This window comes from Zea mays, chromosome 4, assembly GCF_902167145.1.
Source record: "Zea mays cultivar B73 chromosome 4, Zm-B73-REFERENCE-NAM-5.0, whole genome shotgun sequence".
NCBI classification, from domain to species: domain Eukaryota; kingdom Viridiplantae; phylum Streptophyta; class Magnoliopsida; order Poales; family Poaceae; genus Zea; species Zea mays.
Window position 1 is genome coordinate 176942888 of NC_050099.1, and position 19353 is coordinate 176962240.

Sequence of the window (19353 nt, forward strand, 5' to 3'; positions counted from 1 at the left end):
AGTAAATACCCTTTCCCGTCGGGCCACTCTCGCCGGCGTCGTTCACTCGCCTAACCAATCAGCCGGCATGTGTCCGAAAGTGACATGTCCACGAACGTGAGCAAAGTGTGTATCTACTTCCCTGTGATGGAATCGCAGTATCAACAAGTGCAGTGTAGTTGACAGAATTCGAGGCTCCACATTTTAGAACGAGGGGTAGGGAATCGGGCCAGGTGCACAAGCACAACAGAGCAGAGAAGAGTAGAGAAGAATTTATCGGCCTCATTGGTACCCTCCACACTGAGCACGTGCGTTGACCGCCCTTGTTTGATTAACTGCATAAAGCGAGACCAAGTCTGCACCCATAGATGCAACCTAGGATACCCATAGATGCAACCTAGGATAAAAACATCTCCTAGATGCATGCGTGGATACGCCAGGAAAGACATTTTCCTGTCGGGCCACGCTCGCTCGAGCTAGACGCTGCTCGCTCACCTAACCAATCAGCCGGTATGTGTGCGAAAGTGATATGGTCACGAACGTGAGCAAGTGCGCATTTACTTCTCGTAGTATCAATAGGTGCAATGCATTAGACAGAATTCGAGGCTCCACATTTTAGAACGAGGGGTAGGGAATCGGGGGCCCGGACATTGGAGCACCGGGCATTAGATGCGAGACGAGCGGCTCCTCTGCCGTAACGTCTAGACAGGACTAGACGCAGGCCAAGTCATGGTCGGACCCACGCGCTAGCTGGTCAGTGCGGCTACGTCTATCGATATTACAACAGAGGATCTTGATGTTGATGCTATATGTCCATAACGAGGTGTTGAGAGACCTACGAGTTGAGGCTCGATGGGTCCTTTAGAATTCAGATGGTCAGAGCTTAAGGAAGACCAAGCCCCTGTTTTATCTAGAGGACTAAAGGGTGTTTAGTTTCCCTAGCCAAAATTTGGTTCGTGTTATAAAAAAATGTTTAAATATGAATTATAAGTATGGAATATAGGATTCATTATATTTAATAATTTGGCTTATCTTTTATTTTTAGCTTTATAATTAATTTAATAATTAAATCATATTTAATATACGTAATTTTTATTGAAACATTCGATTGATAGAAGTGTGGAACCAACCTCTTTCATTTTAGTCCCGTCGAATGCTAGGTAGTCACATTATATATATATATATATATATATATATATATATATATATATATATATCATTATATTAATGTTTACTTAGATATATTGTTTAATATGTGTTTTTTTGAAATAATTTGCAGCTGAAATTACGTCCCCGACCCTGCAGCCATGCAAAAGTGCAAGTGGAGCTAGATTCCCCAGGGTCGGCATGAGTCGCCAGGGCTGACCAAGAACGTGCAGTACAGATCAGGTGCTGGTTTTCTTCCCTGGGTGGAAGAAGCGCAGTATTATCAACGGGTTCAAGTTGACAGAATTCGAGGCTCCAAGTTTTAGAATAAGAGAGAGACTCGTGGACGTCTTCTTCGGCCTTCTCGTGGCTTCGGCGACAGCGACCGCGACCGCGACCGGTGGGCGCCACCGCCAGAGAGAGGGAGAGGAGAGAGCCGCACATCGGGGCGGTCTGGCAGCGAGAAGCACGGCAAGGCAACTCGTGCTTTCCTTCTCTCTCCCTTCCTGTTGTACTCTGCCGTGGGTGCAGATGAGCCCCCGACCACCAGTGGGCTGCGCAACGGGCCCGCGCCCGATTCCATTCTTGTGGGCGCTGCCGCTGCTGGCGGCGTCGGCATCGGCTTGCAGGCGGGGTAAAGTTGGGTGCGTGCGACCTGCCGACGGTCACTTTCCGGCCCAGTTTCTTCACGGGCCCGCCTAGGCGGATCTAACTGGCCTGGCACTAACTGGGCCTGCAAACTACGCCAGCACGTGCAGGCTGAACAAGTGATCAGCGTGACGGACGGGCGGGGAATGGGGAGCCATGCGGCCCATGCCCACTTCCATGTGGCTGCTGCTGCCTTCCTTGCCGGGCGCGCATGCAGGTGCAGGTAGATACAGCGGGCACCGGCAGCCACTACTCTACCAGGTCGGCAGCTGCACTGCTGCAGTGGCAACAGACGGTGAAGCGAACCTGTGCTCGTGCAGTCGTGCTAGAGGTCACGGCCCGGGCCAGGGATCCCATGGCGTCACCAACAGGTCTTTTGGTCAATCATCCGCGGGAAAAAGGGCGACTGGGGTCTGGGATAGGGGCGACCAAACACATCGTCAGGGCTTTGGCTTTGGTCAAAAGCGCCATGCGGCTGAGACCAAAAGGGGTTGCGGGGCTTGGGTACGGACGAGTCGATGGGCATCCAATGGATGAAAGATCCTCTTTGCGATGCACAGGCATTGCACGCAGACTCCATGTCGTCTTTTAGGGAGGGTAGCACGCACAGTTCTTTCTGTGCCAGCCAAAGGCCAAAGCACAAAGCAAGCAAGCGCGGCGGGAACGCGGTGGAGGTGACAATTGGGCGCGGGCGGGAACAAGACGCACCTGTCGGTGGTCAGCTCAGCTGTCGTTACATGGGGCAGAAGAGGGACTGGAGATGGCCTTCGTTTTCAACGACCATGGCTCCCAGCCTCCCAGTGCTCACACAAGAGTAAAGTGACAGTAGCAGGGGTGTGTCGCCGTGTCGGTGTCACACATCACATCACGCATGGAAATGTAATCGATTTCCAGATTAAAAAAACCGCATCGAAATGCACTTCAAGAACGATTGCCGGCAGCAGAATACACATCGCTGATATCAAAATGCAGTTCAAGAACGATTGACGGCAGCAGTACACATCGCTGACAACCTGACACAGCGGCTTCATCACACACACCATCGCCAAACAACATTTAAACAGACATCACGGACAAGAACCGCATCGCCACAACCTGACTCATCTGTTCAACACCCCACCCACATACGTACCAGTAGATGCATAAATGCACCACGCTGATGTCCCGTGATCAGCGCAGAACCACACTACTAGCAGTAGTTTTGCCTACAAGGGGGCAGAGAAATAACGTAACACGCTCATCAAAGAGTGGAGTGCAAGAGCATTGAGCACCGAGATATCACATGCCAAATTGAATTTCTATAGTTAATCGAGATACAGCAACCCAAAGAATTAACAAATTTTACTAGCACAAGATTGTAGCACAAGATTGTTAAACAACTCCCAACTCCACTCAACTCTACAACAGGCAGGCCAATACAATATAATACTTATACATTATGTCCACAGCCACAGGCTCTGTATGTACAGCTAAGCACAACAAACAACTACTCATACTTGCATCGTCATCATATCATGAACCCAGAACACCAACAGGCACAAAAAAACAACTCTAGACAGTCCATTGACCACTGGTGAGGATGAAAGAAAATTTTGATCCATTGGTGTTTGTGATGAGGCGAGGTGTAAGCTGGGGTGGTCACGACACGGTCGGCTTCACGGCCACCGGATTCACGGGCTCTGTCCCGAGAACGGCGCCCGCCGAGGACATGCCATTGACAGCCGACGGGTACTGGGGGAGCATGCTGGTGTAGTAGATGGCGCGGCCGTTGCTGTCGTACGCGACCTGCGTGGGGGCGGGGGAGTAGGCCGTGGCATTCGACGCCGCGGGCGACGCGGCGGAGCCGTTGGCGGCGGTACTGGGTGGCGCGACGGCGTACACGGCGGGGTAGGAGGTCGCACCTGGCGAGGCCGTGGCGGCGAAGTAGCCGTGGGGCGCCGGGATGAAGAACACGGGGCCACGGTCTGCGCCGGAGCCAGGGGCCACGGATGTGTACCTGCCCTGCACCTGCAGATAGGTCGGTGGGGGCGGAGCGGATGACTGCGGCGGCGGCGGCACGGGGGGCTTCTCCGGGAACTTTGGAAGGTAGTACTCCGCGCTGGAGTTCGGGGTGGGGGTCGCGAGAGGGTAGCCACGGGTCAGGGAGTCGTCGCTGCCGTTTCTCGGGAGCGCGGCGGGGACGGGAGTCGGGGCGAGGGAAGGTGCCGGCGCAGGCGCTGGCGCAGGAGGAGGTGGTTGGTGGGCGGCGTTGTCGGCGACCTGCAGCTTCTCGAGCCCCGGGATCTGGCGCTGGTACTCCGCAGGGGAGACAGCCACGTTGTCGCCCGCGGGGTTGGGAATGGGATGGCGGTCCTCGTTTTTGGCTGGTAACTCCACGGGCACGCTCTCCCTGACCGCAGGAGGATCGCCCGCCGGGTCCTTGACCTTCACCGCGGGGGGATGGACGAAGCCATTGTCGAGGCCGAACAGGTAGTCGGGGCTCGCCGCCGCGAGCACCACGTGCTGCGGCGGCGGCATCTGCATCTGCACCACCGTCTGCGGCTGAGGCGGGGACTGCTGGACGAACACCGCCTCGTGCTTGGCCTGCGGCGGTGGCGACTGCTGCGCGAAGACCGACTCCTGCTCCTGCTTCTGCTGCTGCGGGGGCACGGGCGGCGGGTCCTGCTTGGACGAGGGCAGCAGGACGGTGTTGAGCGCATCGACGAACCATTGGCGCTGCTCAACCTTAGGCTCGAGGATCCCGGCCGGCTGCGGCGGAGGCGGGGGCGACTGGACGGGGAAGAGGAAGACCCTGAGCCTGGGCGCGGATCCGCCGCGGCTGGAGCCGGCGGAGGAGGCCGTGGCGTGGCGATGGACGTGGAGGCGGTCGTACTCGTGGACGAGGTGCTCCAGATCCTCGTCGTTGGTGACGGAGACGAGCGCGTCCAGGTCCTCCCCGGGCAGCTGGTACTTGACGCGGACGTCCGCGGCGTTCCCCACAAGCGCGGCGAGGCGCGCGGCGAAGTCCGGGAAGCAGAGCGGCCTCTCGAGCGACAGGATCTTGGTCTCGCCGTTGACGTACGCGAGCTGGTTGTCGTTCGGCCGCGGCTGGATGCGGCCCCCGTAGCTGACCATCAGCCGCACCTTGGATGGCGGCGGCGGCGGGCGCGGCTGCGCATGCACCGCCGCCGCAGCCGCTCCGGCCTCCGGCATCTCGTGGTGCGTGTCGTCCGTGGCCGCGGCTGAGTTCGGGGACGACTCGCCGGATTCGGCCATGGCAGCGGTGCGTCCGCTAGGGTTTGGGTTGGGAGGATCGAGATGGGTGTGAAAGGAGGGAGGCGCGGGAGTGGGAGGAGAAGGGGGCGGCTTAATAACGGTAGGTGGGTTTGGTTCGGGGATGGGAAAAGATTAGCCAGCGGCCGTCGCTGGGATTCTGGAACGGTGGTGGTTCCGGCGGGCGGAGAGACAATTGCCATTATAAAACATCATAGAAACGGTTTCGAAGAATTGGAGGCGTTGCCGAGGGCTTCGCTGTTTTGGAGACGCAGGCAGCAGGCAATCACTAAAATGGATACGAGACAGTGAATTGGAGCTGAGCAAACAGCGATTACTTACCTTGCGCCATTACCGTCGCCCAGCTCAGACGGCGTCTTCTTCTCTCCGTCGCGGACAGTCTTTCCGCCGCGGTCAGCTCTTGCGCCGCGCCGCGGACAGCTCTTGCGTCTCCTCTGCGTGTAGAGAGCCGTCGTCTTCTACTGTCCTCCTCTTGCGGCGAGGTGAGTTCTCGTCTTCTTCCATTCGAAACCGCTCCTCTCAACTCCCTTTTAGCTGAGTTCTCCTCGATTCCTTTTGCTTAGGGTTTGTGTGAGTTCGGAACCATGGAGTTCGACCCCTTCGGCATTTCGCCAGACAGCAACTCCCCGGATCTACGCCCTGTGCAATCAACTGCGCCATTGTTGCCATTGGCGGCACCGAGTTCAACTGCTGGACCGAGATCTCCTGCTGGACCAGTGACAGGGGGGGGAAATAGGTGCCAGTGAGGTGAGATAAATTTACAGAACTGTGTCATTAATTGTGAAAATATTGTCGTTGATTATTGGATGCTTCTCCATTGTCTGTAATATAGGAAGTGCAGAGGATTGATGGAACAATACAACTGGACTGGGATTCGATTATAGTTTCTGATGAGTTGGATGAAGAAGGAAGAGTACAAGTTCCATGCGAAAATGAGGTATATTGTAATCTTGGACTGAATTCAGATGATGAGGCTGAAAAAAATAGAAATCGTGATACATTTTATAGCAGTGGTACAACTTCTCATTCGCAAGAAAGAGTGGATATTGACAACGAAGAACACCATGGTGATGAGGAATGTGAAGACTACATTCCAGATGAGAAGAGGGTGGTGTACAATAGGATTAATCCTTCTATGCAGCCAGGTTGTTTGTTTCCTAACATGAAAGAATTTAGGATTGCTATGCGTCAGTATGCAATAAAACATGAATTCGAGCTTGGAATTGATGTCACTTCGACAACCAGATATGTTGGATATTGTAAGGGTGGTGATTGCCCGTGGAGGATCTATGCACGCGAAGAGAAGAAAGGATTGCCTACTATTGTGGTAGCTGTACTAAACGATGTGCACACTTGCACATCTAGTGGAAGGAGGAAGACTACTACTCCAACTAGTGGTTGGGTTGCATTCCACGCTAAACCACTGCTCATGAAGAAACCACATATGGGTGCAAAAGAGTTACAACAAACACTACAGGGAACTCATAACGTGACTATTGGGTATGACACAGTTTGGAAGGGGAAAGAGAAGGCCTTGAAAGAGTTGTATGGATCTTGGGAGGAAAGCTTCCAGCTCTTGTTCTCTTGGAGGGAGGCTGTACTTGAGAAGATGCCCGACAGTGTGGTTGAGATTGATGTTATTTTGGAAGATGGGAAGTACTATTTTAGTCGATTTTTTTGTGCCTTGGGTCCATGCATATCAGGGTTCCGAGATGGGTGCAGACCTTACCTTAGTGTAGACTCGACAGCATTGAACGGTAGATGGAACGGGCACCTAGCTTCAGCTACTGGTGTAGATGGCCACAATTGGATGTACCCTGTATCTTTTTGCTTTTTCCAATCTGAGACGGTTGACAACTGGATTTGGTTCATGGAACAGTTGAAAAAGGTCGTGGGTGATATCACAGTACTTGCTATATGCTCAGATGCACAAAAAGGCCTAATGCATGCTGTAAATGATGTTTTCCCGCATGCTGAGAGAAGAGAATGCTTCAGACACTTAATGGGAAACTATGTCAAACACCATGCTGGTTCAGAGCACATGTATCCAGCAGCTAGGGCATATAGGAGGGATGTATTTGAACACCATGTATCCCAGGTCAGAAATGTTCATAAGATTGCTGAATACTTAGACCAGCATCACAAATTCCTTTGGTATAGGAGTGGTTTCAACAAAGATATCAAATGTGATTACATCACAAATAACATGGCTGAGGTTTTTAATAACTGGGTTAAAGACCACAAGGACCTTCCTGTTTGTGATTTGGCTGAGAAAATTAGAGAGATGACGATGGAGCTGTTTCATCGTAGGCGAAAGATTGGTCAGAAGCTTCAAGGAAGAATTTTGCCATCTGTCTTAGCGTTGCTAAAGGCTAGGACTAGAGGTTTGGGTCACTTGTCCATTGTAAAATGTGACACCTTCATGGCAGAAGTACGAGACAGCACAAATTGTATGACGAAACATGTGGTCAATGCAGACTTGAAACAGTGCTCTTGTGAGGAATGGCAGCACACTGGGAAACCGTGTCAGCATGGTCTAGCCCTAATAATAGCCCAAGATTGCAGAGATGTAGGCATGGAAAATTTTGTTGACGATTATTACTCGATTGATAGATTCAGGAAAGCATATGCAAGAAGGATCGAACCAATAGGTGACCGTTCGTTTTGGCCAACTGTTGATTACGCCAGCGGAGTGGTTGCACCGATTGCTAGAAGAGGTATTGGTAGGCAAAGGAAAAATAGAATTAAAAGCTGCCTCGAGGGTGGTAGTGGTAGAAAGACTACTAGCAACGACAATGAAAAAACGAAAAAGCGTCTAAAAAGGCAATACACTTGTCCAAATTGTGGTGGATTGGGACATCGCCAATCTAGCTACAAGTGCCCTTTGAATGGCACAAAAAAAAGGCTAGTTTTTTTACTTATTTGTATATGTTTAATTGATCTGAGTAATCATGAACTAAATGTTTGATGCTTTTTTGTGTAGGATAAGGAAACCACGGAAGAACACCACGAAAAATTGGATTCCTAAAGAGCTACGTACTCCTTCACAGACTGTTCCTCAACAGGCAGAACAAGCTGAGGTTCAAGAAACACAACAGTTGGATATTGTAATGTACGAGCCAGAGCCAGTCGGTGCAAATATGAATTCACAGGTGGCCGATGCAACAGCCCAGCTGACTCCACCAGCTTCTCCAGCACCGACAAGGAAATGGCTAGTGAAGAAAATCACCCCAAAGAAAAGACTGAAGATTGGTGCTCAGAAGAACCAGTAATAACTGTATTAGTTTCTGTGTTCACTATGTAACCTGGAATTTTACCAGTTGTTGTGTGTACTGTCCAGAAACTGTTTTGTATCCGTTTTTCTGTGTTGTGTACTGTCCAGAACCTAGCCAGAAACTGCCAATCAAAAACTGCCCAAAAAACTGTTCTGTATCCGTTTTTCTGTATTGGAATTTTACCAGTTTCTGTGTTGTTTCTGTCTTGTGTACTGTCCAAAAATATGCCCAGAAAAAACTACCCAGAAGGGAGCTGCCCAGAAGCGATACTGCCCCAGGATTATTAGTTGCCATATGCAGAAGTTATTAGTTGCCAGAAGTGTTAAGTTTCTGCCCAGAATTTTCTGCCCGGAAGCGATACTGTTCTGTGTTATTAGTTGCCAGAAGTGTTAAGTTTCTGCCCAGAATTTTCAGTGCTGAAGCTAGGTGCAGTAGAAGTGTTAAGTTTCTGTCCTTGTATTCCAATCTGAGACGCAAGAGGAGGACAGTAGAAGTGTTAAGTTTCTGCCCTTGTATTGTGCTGGCGTTTACCCAGAAGTTTCTGCCCAGAAACAAACTGCCCAGAAGTGTTAAGTTTCTGTCACAATACGCCACAATACGCCACAATACGCCAGCACAATACAGGGGGCGTAAACACAATAGACAGCCACAATACACAGGAACAATAGACAACCATCTCCAATACAAGGGGCGAGATGTCCGACAATACACAGGCACAATACACAGCCAGACCTTAGTTTCAGAAAGATAACCAGCCACAATACAGACACATAACAAGATACATTTAGTTTCATCCATACCAGACATAAAGACAGATACATTGCTCCAGACTACATGTGGAGCATTACATACAAAATAACTTCATCCATTCCAAACACTGCCTCACAACTACATGTTACGATCAATTATTTCTTCGAACCTGTAGTTTATGACACGGTAGTGCTCTTCAAATGAGACATTAGCTTTAATCTCTTCCCACTTTAGGTCGTCAAAAACCATTTCCCATAGCTCTGGATCTTCTGTACTGTAGCCCTCGCTAAGTTCATCATCATCTAAAGGATGTTCATCATCTAAGGAAGGGCTGTCATCAATCTCCCAACTAGGATTCTTTGTTTCCAAATCTTGTTCACAGACAATTGAAGTTTCCTCTAGCTTCTTGCACACATGATCCAAATGCCCACAAACCTTTCTTATCTTGCCACCTTCTACTTCGGGGATAGTGGAACACAGTTTTTTAACCGAATTCAACAGTGAAGAGTGCCTCCTCATTTCTTGAATAGCATATCTCAAAGAATTCTTTACGTTCACAAGATACTTAAAGTCGACAATTTCCTGTGTAACAACAAGATGATAATCACGGCGTACAAAAGATTACAGTTTTGCTTAGCTACAAATCGAGATTCAAAATACATCCAGATCACTAAATGAGTTTGATAATACATACCACATTTGATGCCACATTCACTGCTTCGACCTTGTCGACGGCAATGGCGGCGCACTCAACAGCAGCCTTGGCCTCCTTCTCTGCGATAATGGCAGCGCATCTTGCCTCAGCAGCCGCGACGGCAGCCGCACGAGCCGCTTGTACCGCATCGGCAACCACTAGGCTAGGAGAACGATCCATCAGCACGAGGAGCAGAAAGAGGCGGCTAGGTTTTCTCACCGGCGGCGGCGCCTAGGGTTCCAGTTTGGAAGCAGCTCGCGTCGAATGCAATAGACGGCGTGAGGACGGAGTGAGTTTAATGTTGATCTGGTTACCAAATCGCTCTCTGTTTTCCATTTTAGTGATTGCCTGCTGCCTGCGTCTCCAAAACAGCGAAGCCCTCGGCAACGCCTCCGATTCTTCGAAACCGTTTCTCTGATGTTTTATAATGGCAATTGTCTCGCGGGCGGAGGGGTCTTCACTGGGTTGGGTCGGGACGCGGGTAAGGGACAGTTTGGGATTGAGGTGTCCGTGCCAACCTGTGTGTTGGTGCGGTGGGAGTGGGACCATACTTCCATACTTTTCCGCCGTGTTTGATGATGTACGGAGTATAGTGGGAGCGAGATGGTAAAACAATGAATGAAAAGGTGACTGTTTGGTTCTCTAGTCAAGTTCAGTTCTATGTCACACCGAATATTTTAATATTAAATATGAGTATTAAATATATTTTAGTTATAAAATTAATTATATAGATAAAGACTCAGTGATGAGACAAGTTTATTAAGTCTAATTAATTTATGGTTAGCATATATTTACGGATCATGGACTCATTAATAGGTTCATCTTGCCATTTAGTTTTCAAATAGTTTCGTAATTAGACTATATTTAATATTTTTTATTAGCATTAAAATATCTAACATGACGTGACTAAAAATTAGTATGCTGGAACCAAACTGAGCATATGTGCCGAAGAGTGAATGCGATAAGACAAAAAAGAACATCTTGCGAGTTTTTTTATAATAAGTGTTTAATGAGGCTCGAAAAAATCTAGATTACAAGAAAGTAAAGACTAACACGATCGTGAAGGCAGTGAAGATCATAGCAGACCAATGAACCCGACCAGACTGATTAACCCGATATTGATCTTATTTTTGTTGGGTAGACTTACAAACTCCTCTCGAGAAGACACGTCGAGAAGGATCACTTGGAAGTTATTCTAGAATTGACAAAGCCACTTAGAACACCATCAAAACGACACGTAACTTTAATACCATATATCCAAATCCAGTAGCTTATCTTTAGATTTTGGTTTCTCAGCGACGATCGTCAACTTCATAGCTTGAGGGTTGTAATATTGTGTGCATGCAAAATATAGAAATCCACCATTAGAATGAGGACATATGTTATCTCTACTACTAATTATGTAGCTAACGTAGGCGTCCACACCCCATTGTTCTGTCGCGGCCGCACCCCGTCCCGCATCCCGCCGCAATCAACGCCTCCGCCGCCGCAGCCCTTCCAGAAATCTCCATCTCGAATCCTCCGCGCCCCCGCCCGACCCCGCGCACCCCGCAGCCCCCGCCCCTGTGTCGCCCTCAGCTCCCCGAAAACCTACTGTGTTGTAGCCGCCATCAGCGCCTCCGCACAATCCCCTGCCCACTCGGCCGCGCAGCCTTGGCGCCGTGACCGCCGCCTCTGCTCCCTCCTCCATCCCGCGCAACACCGACGACCGTCGGGGCCTCGCCTGGCAGATCAAGTGGGGAATCCACCCGCCAGGCGTCTCCCTGACAGCGGTAGACGGTGGCGCGATGGGGGCCGAGAGCGAGGAGCCCAGATCTAGGAGCGGGAGGTGAGGGGGTCGTGGCGGGTTTGGTTGCGCAGGAGGGCATGACGTGGGTTTGAGTGGGAGGGACGACACTTGGGTCCAAGCGGGAGGGATGACGGCGGAGGAGCTCCTTTCTCGACGTCGAAGCGCGGCCCATGGCGTCCCCGACCCGCGCCTCTGTGGCCTCTCCCCCGTTCGGTGGCCGCGATGATGATCTTCGCCACGTCATCATGCCCCTGCACAACCCCGCTCCACGACCCCGCGATGGGATCACCCATTCCCCCCTTCCGGGCGCGATGGGATCTAGGAGCGGCAAGAGGTCCTCCTCCATCTTCGGCAACGAGCTCCTGTAGGTCCTGCCTGGATGAACCGCCCTCGGCCACGGCACCGCGAACGGCCTCACCGAGCGCTGTGACCCTTCGCCGGATCTCGGTCCCTTCTTCCGATGCCATGAACCTGTCTACCGTGGGGGTCAAGTCGTGGCGCCGCTCCCACGAGCGCACCAGGACGCCGGCTTGGAGGTACTTGCACACAAGGGTCGAGCTTGGACGTCGTAGCGGTGCGGAGGGCCTCGGTCGTAGCATGCCCCGCCCCGCCGCGCATGCCTCCGCGGTCGGTGTCCCGCAGCACACAAACCGAGTGGCCCGTCTTCAAAGTCGTCCTCATCCTCTCCTCCTGGCTCAACGAGACCATCAACGTCTAGATGTTAATGTACGAATCCACTGCCGGCTCGCCTCTGCTCATCTCCTGAGCCGACATTTCTTTGTTCCTGTGGTTTCATGCGTCTCGCTACCGAAGCCTAAAATAGATGCTCTTGTGGGTACAGGCACCTGCTCGGGTTCATGCTGTTCTTCGACCTCACCCTGGTGCACCTCGGCCAGTACTTCACCAAGGTGTTTGGTATGATTGGGCACCTCTCCTGGTGAGCCATTACTTGAAAGGGACCCGGTCTTTGTGACCACCTCAACGGCGAGTAGGTTTGCAAGAACCGAACCTCGGTAAAACAAATCACCGTGTCATTCGTTCTTATTCGCTTGTGATTTGTTTTCGCCCTCTCTTTCGGACTCGATTATATTTCTAACGCTAACTCCGGCTTGTAGTTGTGCTTAAACTTTGTAAATTTCAGATTTACCTATTCAGCCCCCTCTAGGCGACTTTCAATTGGTATCAGAGGACGGTACTTCATTAGAGCCTAACCGCTCGAAGTGATGTCAGGAACATCCGCCATGAGGGAGATCGGGACCGACGGCGACAAGTCCGCAAGCTCGGGGAGAACACACTCGAGGGAGTCCGCCCACAAGCACAAGGAGGAATCCTCTTCCTCCATCAAGTCCCAACGGAAGGGTGACAAGAAGAAGAAGATGAAGAAGGTGGTCTACTACGAGACCGACTCTTCATCACCCTCCACCTCCGGCTCTGAATTAGCATCCGCCGCTTCTAAGCGCCATGAGCGCAAGAAGTATAGTAAGATGCCCCTTCACTACCCTCGTATTTCAAATATATTTTAGTTATAAAATTAATTATATAGATAAAGACTCAGTGATGAGACGAGTTATTAAGTCTAATTAATTCGTGGTTAGTATATATTTACGGTTCATGGACTCATTAATAGCTTCATCTTGCCATTTAGTTTTCAATTAGTTTTGTAATTAGACTATATTTAAATATCTAACATGACGTGACTACAAATTAGTATGCTGGAACCAAACTGAGCATATGTGCCGAAGAGTGAATGCGATAAGACAAAAAAGAACATCTTGCGAGTTTTTTTTATAATCAGTGTTTAATGAGGCTCGAAAAAATCTAGATTATAAGAAAGTAAAGACTAACACGATCATGAAGGCAGTGAAGATCATAGCAGACCAATGAACCCGACCAGACTGATTAACCCGATATTGATCTTATTTTTGTTGGGTAGACTTACAGACTCCTCTCGAGAAGACACGTCGAGAAGGATCACTTGGAAGTTATTCTAGAATTGACAAAGCCACTTAGAACACCATCAAAACGACACGTAACTTTAATACCATATATCCAAATCCAGTAGCTTATCTTAGGCTGTCTCCAGCAACGTCCTCTATATTCCTCCTCTATATCTGTCCTTTACAGTCTCCTCTAAAATATTTCATCCTCTATATCTCATTTCTCTCCAACAACGTTCTCTAAATCACATCCTCTATACTTAAATATCTATATTAGAGACATTTTTTATTTTTATTTTTTGTACATACGTATTTGTCACTCTCAAATGTATTGTACATATTTTAGTTTTGTTAAACCGGTTATTTAAAGTATTCAAATGGATAGAGGACCGTTTAGAGAAACTTTATATATAGAGAATCCAACAGCGTCCTCTAAATTTAGAGGACCGTTTAGAGGACGCTGTTGAAGAGCGTAGAGGACCATTTAATCCTCTATATTTAGGGTACAGAACCCTTTAGCGTTCCTTGCTGGAGCTAGCCTTAGATTTTGGTTTCTCAGCGACGATCGTCAACTTCATAGCTTGAGGGTTGCAATATTGTGTGCATGCAAAATATAGAAATCCACCATTAGAATGAGGACATATGTTATCTCTACTACTAATTATGTAGCTAATGTAGGCGTCCACACCCCATTGTTCTGCCGCTGCCGCGGCCGCACCTCGTCCCGCATCCCGCCGCAATCAGCGCCTCCGCCGCCGCAGCCCTTCCAGAAATCTCCATCTCGAATCCTCCGCGCCCCCGCCCGACCCCGCGCATCCCGCAGCCCCCGCCCCTGTGTCGCCCTCAGCTCCCCGAAAACCTACCGTGTCGTAGCCGCCATCAGCGCCTCCGCACAATCCCCTGCCCACTCGGCCGCGCAGCCTTGGCGCTGTGACCGCCGCCTCTGCTCCCTCCTCCATCCCGCGCAACACCGACGACCGTCGGGGCCTCGCCTAGCAGATCAAGTGGGGAAACCACCCGCCAGGCGTCTCCCTGACAGCGGTAGACGGTGGCGCAATGGGGGCCGAGAGCGAGGAGCCCAGATCTAGGAGCGGGCGGTGAGGGGGTCGTGGCGGGTTTGGTTGCGCAGGAGGGCATGCCGTGGGTTTGAGCGGGAGGGACGACACTTGGGTCCAAGCGGGAGGGATGACGGCGGAGGAGCTCCTTTCTCGACGTCGAAGCGCGGCCCATGGCGTCCCCAACCCGCGCCTCTGTGGCCTCTCCCCCGTTCGGTGGCCGCGATGATGATCTTCGCCACGTCATCATGCCCCTGCACAACCCCGCTCCACGACCCCGCGATGGGATCACCCATTCCCCCTTCTGGGCGCGATGGGATCTAGGAGCGGCAAGAGGTCCTCCTCCATCTTCGGCAACGAGCTCCTGTAGGTCCTGCCTGGACAAACCGCCCTCGGCCACGGCACCGCAAACGGCCTCACCGAGCGCTGTGACCCTTCGCCGGATCTCGGTCCCTTCTTCCGATGCCATGAACCTGTCTACCGTGGGGGTCAAGTCGTGGCGCCGCTCCCACGAGCGCACCAGGACGTCGGCTTGGAGGTACTTGCACACAAGGGTCGAGCTTGGACGTCGTAGCGGTGCGGAGGGCCTCGGTCGTAGCATGCCCCGCCCCGCCGCGCATGCCTACGCGGTCGGTGTCCCGCAGCACACAAACCGAGTGGCCCGTCTTCAAAGTCGTCCTCATCCTCTCCTCCTGGCTCAACGAGACCATCAACGTCTAGATGTTAATGTACGAATCCACTGCCGGCTCGCCTCTGCTCATCTCCTGAGCCGACATTTCTTTGTTCCTGTGGTTTCATGCTTCTCTCTACCGAAGCCTAAAACAGATGCTCTTGTGGGTGCAGGCACCTGCTCGGGTTCATGCTGTTCTTCGACCTCACCCTGGTGCACCTCGGCCAGTACTTCACCAAGGTGTCTGGTATGATTGGGCACCTCTCCTGGTGAGCCATTACTTGAAAGGGACCCGGTCTTTGTGACCACCTCAACGGCGAGTAGGTTTGCAAGAACCGAACCTCGGTAAAACAAATCACCGTGTCATTCGTTCTTATTCGCTTGTGATTTGTTTTCGCCCTCTCTTTCGGACTCGATTATATTTCTAACGCTAACCCCGGCTTGTAGTTGTGCTTAAACTTTGTAAATTTCAGATTTGCCTATTCACCCCCCTCTAGGCGACTTTCAATTGGTATCAGAGGACGGTACTTCATTAGAGCCTAACCGCTCGAAGTGATGTCAGGAGCATCCGCCATGAGGGAGATCGGGACCGAGGCGACAAGTCCGCAAGCTCGGGGAGAACACACTCGAGGGAGTCCGCCCACAAGCACAAAGAGGAATCCTCTTCCTCCATCAAGTCCCAACGGAAGGGTGACAAGAAGAAGAAGATGAAGAAGGTGGTCTACTACGAGACCGACTCTTCATCACCCTCCACCTCCGGCTCTGAATTAGCATCCGCCGCTTCTAAGCGCCATGAGCGCAAGAAGTATAGTAAGATGCCCCTTCACTACCCTCGTATTTCAAATATATTTTAGTTATAAAATTAATTATATAGATAAAGACTCCGTGATGAGATGAGTTATTAAGTCTAATTAATTCGTGGTTAGTATATATTTACGGTTCATGGACTCATTAATAGCTTCATCTTACCATTTAGTTTTCAATTAGTTTTGTAATTAGACTATATTTAATATTTTTAATTAACATTAAAATATCTAACATGACGTGACTACAAATTAGTATGCTGGAACCAAACTGAGCATATGTGCCGAAGAGTGAATGTGATAAGACAAAAAAGAACATCTTGCGAGTTTTTTTATAATCAGTGTTTAATGAGGCTCGAAAAAATCTAGATTATAAGAAAGTAAAGACTAACACGATCGTGAAGGCAGTGAAGATCATAGCTGACCAATGAACCCGACCAGTCTGATTAACCCGATATTGATCTTATTTTTGTTGGGTAGACTTACAGACTCCTCTCGAGAAGACACGTCGAGAAGGATCACTTGGAAGTTATTCTAGAATTGACAAAGCCACTTAGAACACCATCAAAACGACACGTAACTTTAATACCATATATCCAAATCCAGTAGCTTATCTTAGGCTGTCTCCAGCAACGACCTCTATATTTCTCCTCTATATCTGTCCTTTACAGTCTCTTCTAAAATATTTCATCCTCTATATCTCATTCCTCTCCAACAACGTTCTCTAAATCACATCCTCTATACTTAAATATTTATATTAGAGACATTTTTTTATTTTTATTTTTTGTACATACGTATTTGTCACTCTCAAATGTATTGTACATATTTTAGTTTTGTTAAACCGGTTATTTAAAGTATTCAAATGGATAGAGGACCGTTTAGAGAAACTTTATATATAGAGAATCCAACAGCGTCCTCTAAATTTAGAGGACCGTTTAGAGGACACTGCTGAAGAGCATAGATGACCATTTAATCCTCTATATTTATGGTACAGAACCCTTTAGGGTTCCTTGCTAGAGCTAGCCTTAGATTTTGGTTTCTCAGCGACGATCGTCAACTTCATAGCTTGAGGGTAGTAATATTGTGTGCATGCAAAATATAGAAATCCATCATTAGAATGAGGACATATGTTATCTCTACTACTAATTATGTAGCTAATGTAGGCGTCCACACCCCATTGTTCTGCCACTACCGCGGCCACACCCCATCCCGCATCCCGCCGCAATCAGCGCCTCCGCCGCCGCAACCCTTCCAGAAATCTCCATCTCGAATCCTCCGCGCCCCCGCCCGACCCCGCGCATCCCGCAGCCCCCGCCCCTGTGTCGCCCTCAGCTCCCCGAAAACCTACCGTGTCGTAGCCGCCATCAGCGCCTCCGCACAATCCCCTGCCCACTTGGCCGCGCAGCCTTGGCGCCGTGACCGCCGCCTCTACTCCCTCCTCCATCCCGCGCAACACCGACGACTGTCGGGGCCTTGCCTGGCAGATCAAGTGGGGAATCCACCCGCCAGGCGTCTCCCTGACAGCGGTAGACGGTGGCGTGATGGGGGCCGAGAGCGAGGAGCCCAGATCTAGGAGCGGGCGGTGAGGGGGTCGTGGCGGGTTTGGTTGCGCAGGAGGGCATGACGTGGGTTTGAGCGGGAGGGACGACACTTGGGTCCAAGCGGGAGGGATGACGGCGGAGGAGCTCCTTTCTCGACGTCGAAGCGCGGCCCATGGCGTCCCCGACCCACGCCTCTATGGTCTCTCCGCCGTCCGGTGGCCGCGATGATGACCTTCGCCACGTCATCATGCCCCTGCACAACCCCGCTCCACGACCCCGCGATGGGATCACCCATTCCCCCCTTCTGGGCGCGATGGGATCTAGGAGCGGCAAGAGGTCCTCCTCCATCTTCGACAACGAGCTCCTGTAGGTCCTGCCTGGACGAACCGCCCTCGGCCACGGCACCGCGAATGGCCTCACCGAGCGCTGTGACCCTTCGCCGGATCTCGGTCCCTTCTTCAGATGCCATGAACCTGTCTACCGTGGGGGTCAAGTCGTGGCGCCGCTCCCACGAGCGCACCAGGACGCCGGCTTGGAGGTACTTGCACACAAGGGTCGAGCTTGGACGTCGTAGCGGTGCGGAGGGCCTCGGTCGTTGATAGTCGCCTAGAGGGGGGTGAATAGGGCGAAACTGAAATTCTCAAAAATAATCACAACTACAAGCCGGGTCAGCGTTAGAAATATAAACGAGTCCGCAAGAGGGCGTTAAACAAATCTCAAGCAAGTACAGCGGTGAGACACAAGGATTTGTTTTACCGAGGTTCGGTTCTCGCAAACCTACTCCCCGTTGAGGTGGTCACAAAGACCGGGTCTCTTTCAACCCTTTCCCTCTCTCAAACGGTCCCTCGGACCGAGTGAGCTTCTTCTTCTCAATCAAATGGGAACAAAACTTCCCCGCAAGGGCCACCACACAATTGGTGCCTCTTGCCTTGGTTACAATTGAGTTTTGATCACAAGAACAAGTGAGAAAGAAAAGAAGCAATCCAAGTGCAAGAGCTCAAAAGAACACGACAAATCTCTCTCGCTAATCACTAAAGCCTTGTGTGGAATTGGAGAGGATTTGATCACTTGGGTGTGTCTAGAATTGAATGTCTAGCTCTTGTAAGTGGTTGAGAAGTGGAAAACTTGGATGCAATGAATGGTGGGTGGTTGGGGGTATTTATAGCCCCAACCACCAAACTAGCCGTTTGGTGAGGCTGTCTGTCGAATGGCGCACCGGACAGTCCGGTGCACACCGGACATGTTCGATGCGACAACCACGTCACCAGACCGTTAGGGTTCCGACCGTTGGAGCTCTGACTTCTGGGCCCGCCTGGATGTCCGGTGGCGCACCGGACATGTACTGTAGAGTGTCCGGTGCGCCTGTTCGCGCGTGCCTGACTTCTGCGCGCTCTGGCGCGCATTAATTGCTGTTGCAGGTGACCGTTGGCGCGAAGTAGCCGTTGCCCCGCAGATACACCGGACAGTCCGGTGTACACCGGACAGTCCGGTGAATTATAGCGGAGCAGCTGAAATGAATTCCCGAAGCTGGCGAGTTCCTGAGGCCGCTCTTCCTTGGAGCACCGGACACTGTCCGGTGTACACCGAACAGTCCGGTGAATTATAGCGGAGTCGCCTCTGGAATTTCCCGAAGGTGACGAGTTTGAGTTGGAGTCCTCTGGTGCACCGGACACTGTCCGGTGGCACACCGGACAGTCCGGTGCGCCAGACCAGAGGTGCCTTCGGTTGCCCCTTTGCTCTTTTGTTGAACCCAATACTTGGTCTTTTTATTGGCTAAGTGTGAACCTTTGGCA

The 19353-nt window shown here is 50.9% G+C and overlaps 2 protein-coding genes across 2 annotated transcripts; both read right to left on the reverse strand.

Moving 5' to 3' along the window:
- Window positions 1–3099: 3099 nt before the first annotated feature.
- LOC100381453 (Octicosapeptide/Phox/Bem1p family protein) lies at window positions 3100–5069 on the reverse strand. The gene has a single exon (NM_001174291.1). It carries the CDS (start codon window positions 5026–5028, stop codon window positions 3412–3414), a length of 1617 nt encoding a protein of 538 aa, NP_001167762.1. The 5' UTR covers window positions 5029–5069; the 3' UTR covers window positions 3100–3411.
- Window positions 5070–8973: 3904 nt separating this feature from the next.
- LOC103654126 (uncharacterized) lies at window positions 8974–10322 on the reverse strand. The gene is made up of 2 exons (XM_008680956.4): window positions 9766–10322; window positions 8974–9653 (listed from the first exon to the last, which is right to left on the reverse strand). The coding sequence occupies exons 1-2, from the start codon at window positions 9943–9945 to the stop codon at window positions 9210–9212; spliced, it is 624 nt and encodes a 207-aa protein (XP_008679178.1). The 5' UTR covers window positions 9946–10322; the 3' UTR covers window positions 8974–9209.
- Between the last annotated feature and the right edge of the window lie 9031 nt (window positions 10323–19353).

What these genes read in the sequence shown, in the direction of transcription:
- LOC100381453 (NM_001174291.1), bottom strand. Translation starts at nt 5,028, where the DNA reads ATGGCCGAATCCGGCGAGTCGTCCCCGAACTCAGCCGCGGCCACGGAC.
- LOC103654126 (XM_008680956.4), bottom strand. Translation starts at nt 9,945, where the DNA reads ATGGATCGTTCTCCTAGCCTAGTGGTTGCCGATGCGGTACAAGCGGCT. An exon ending in TGAATGTGGCATCAAATGTG is followed by an intron (nt 9,654 to 9,765) that starts GTATGTATTATC and finishes GTTGTTACACAG; the next exon opens with GAAATTGTCGACTTTAAGTA.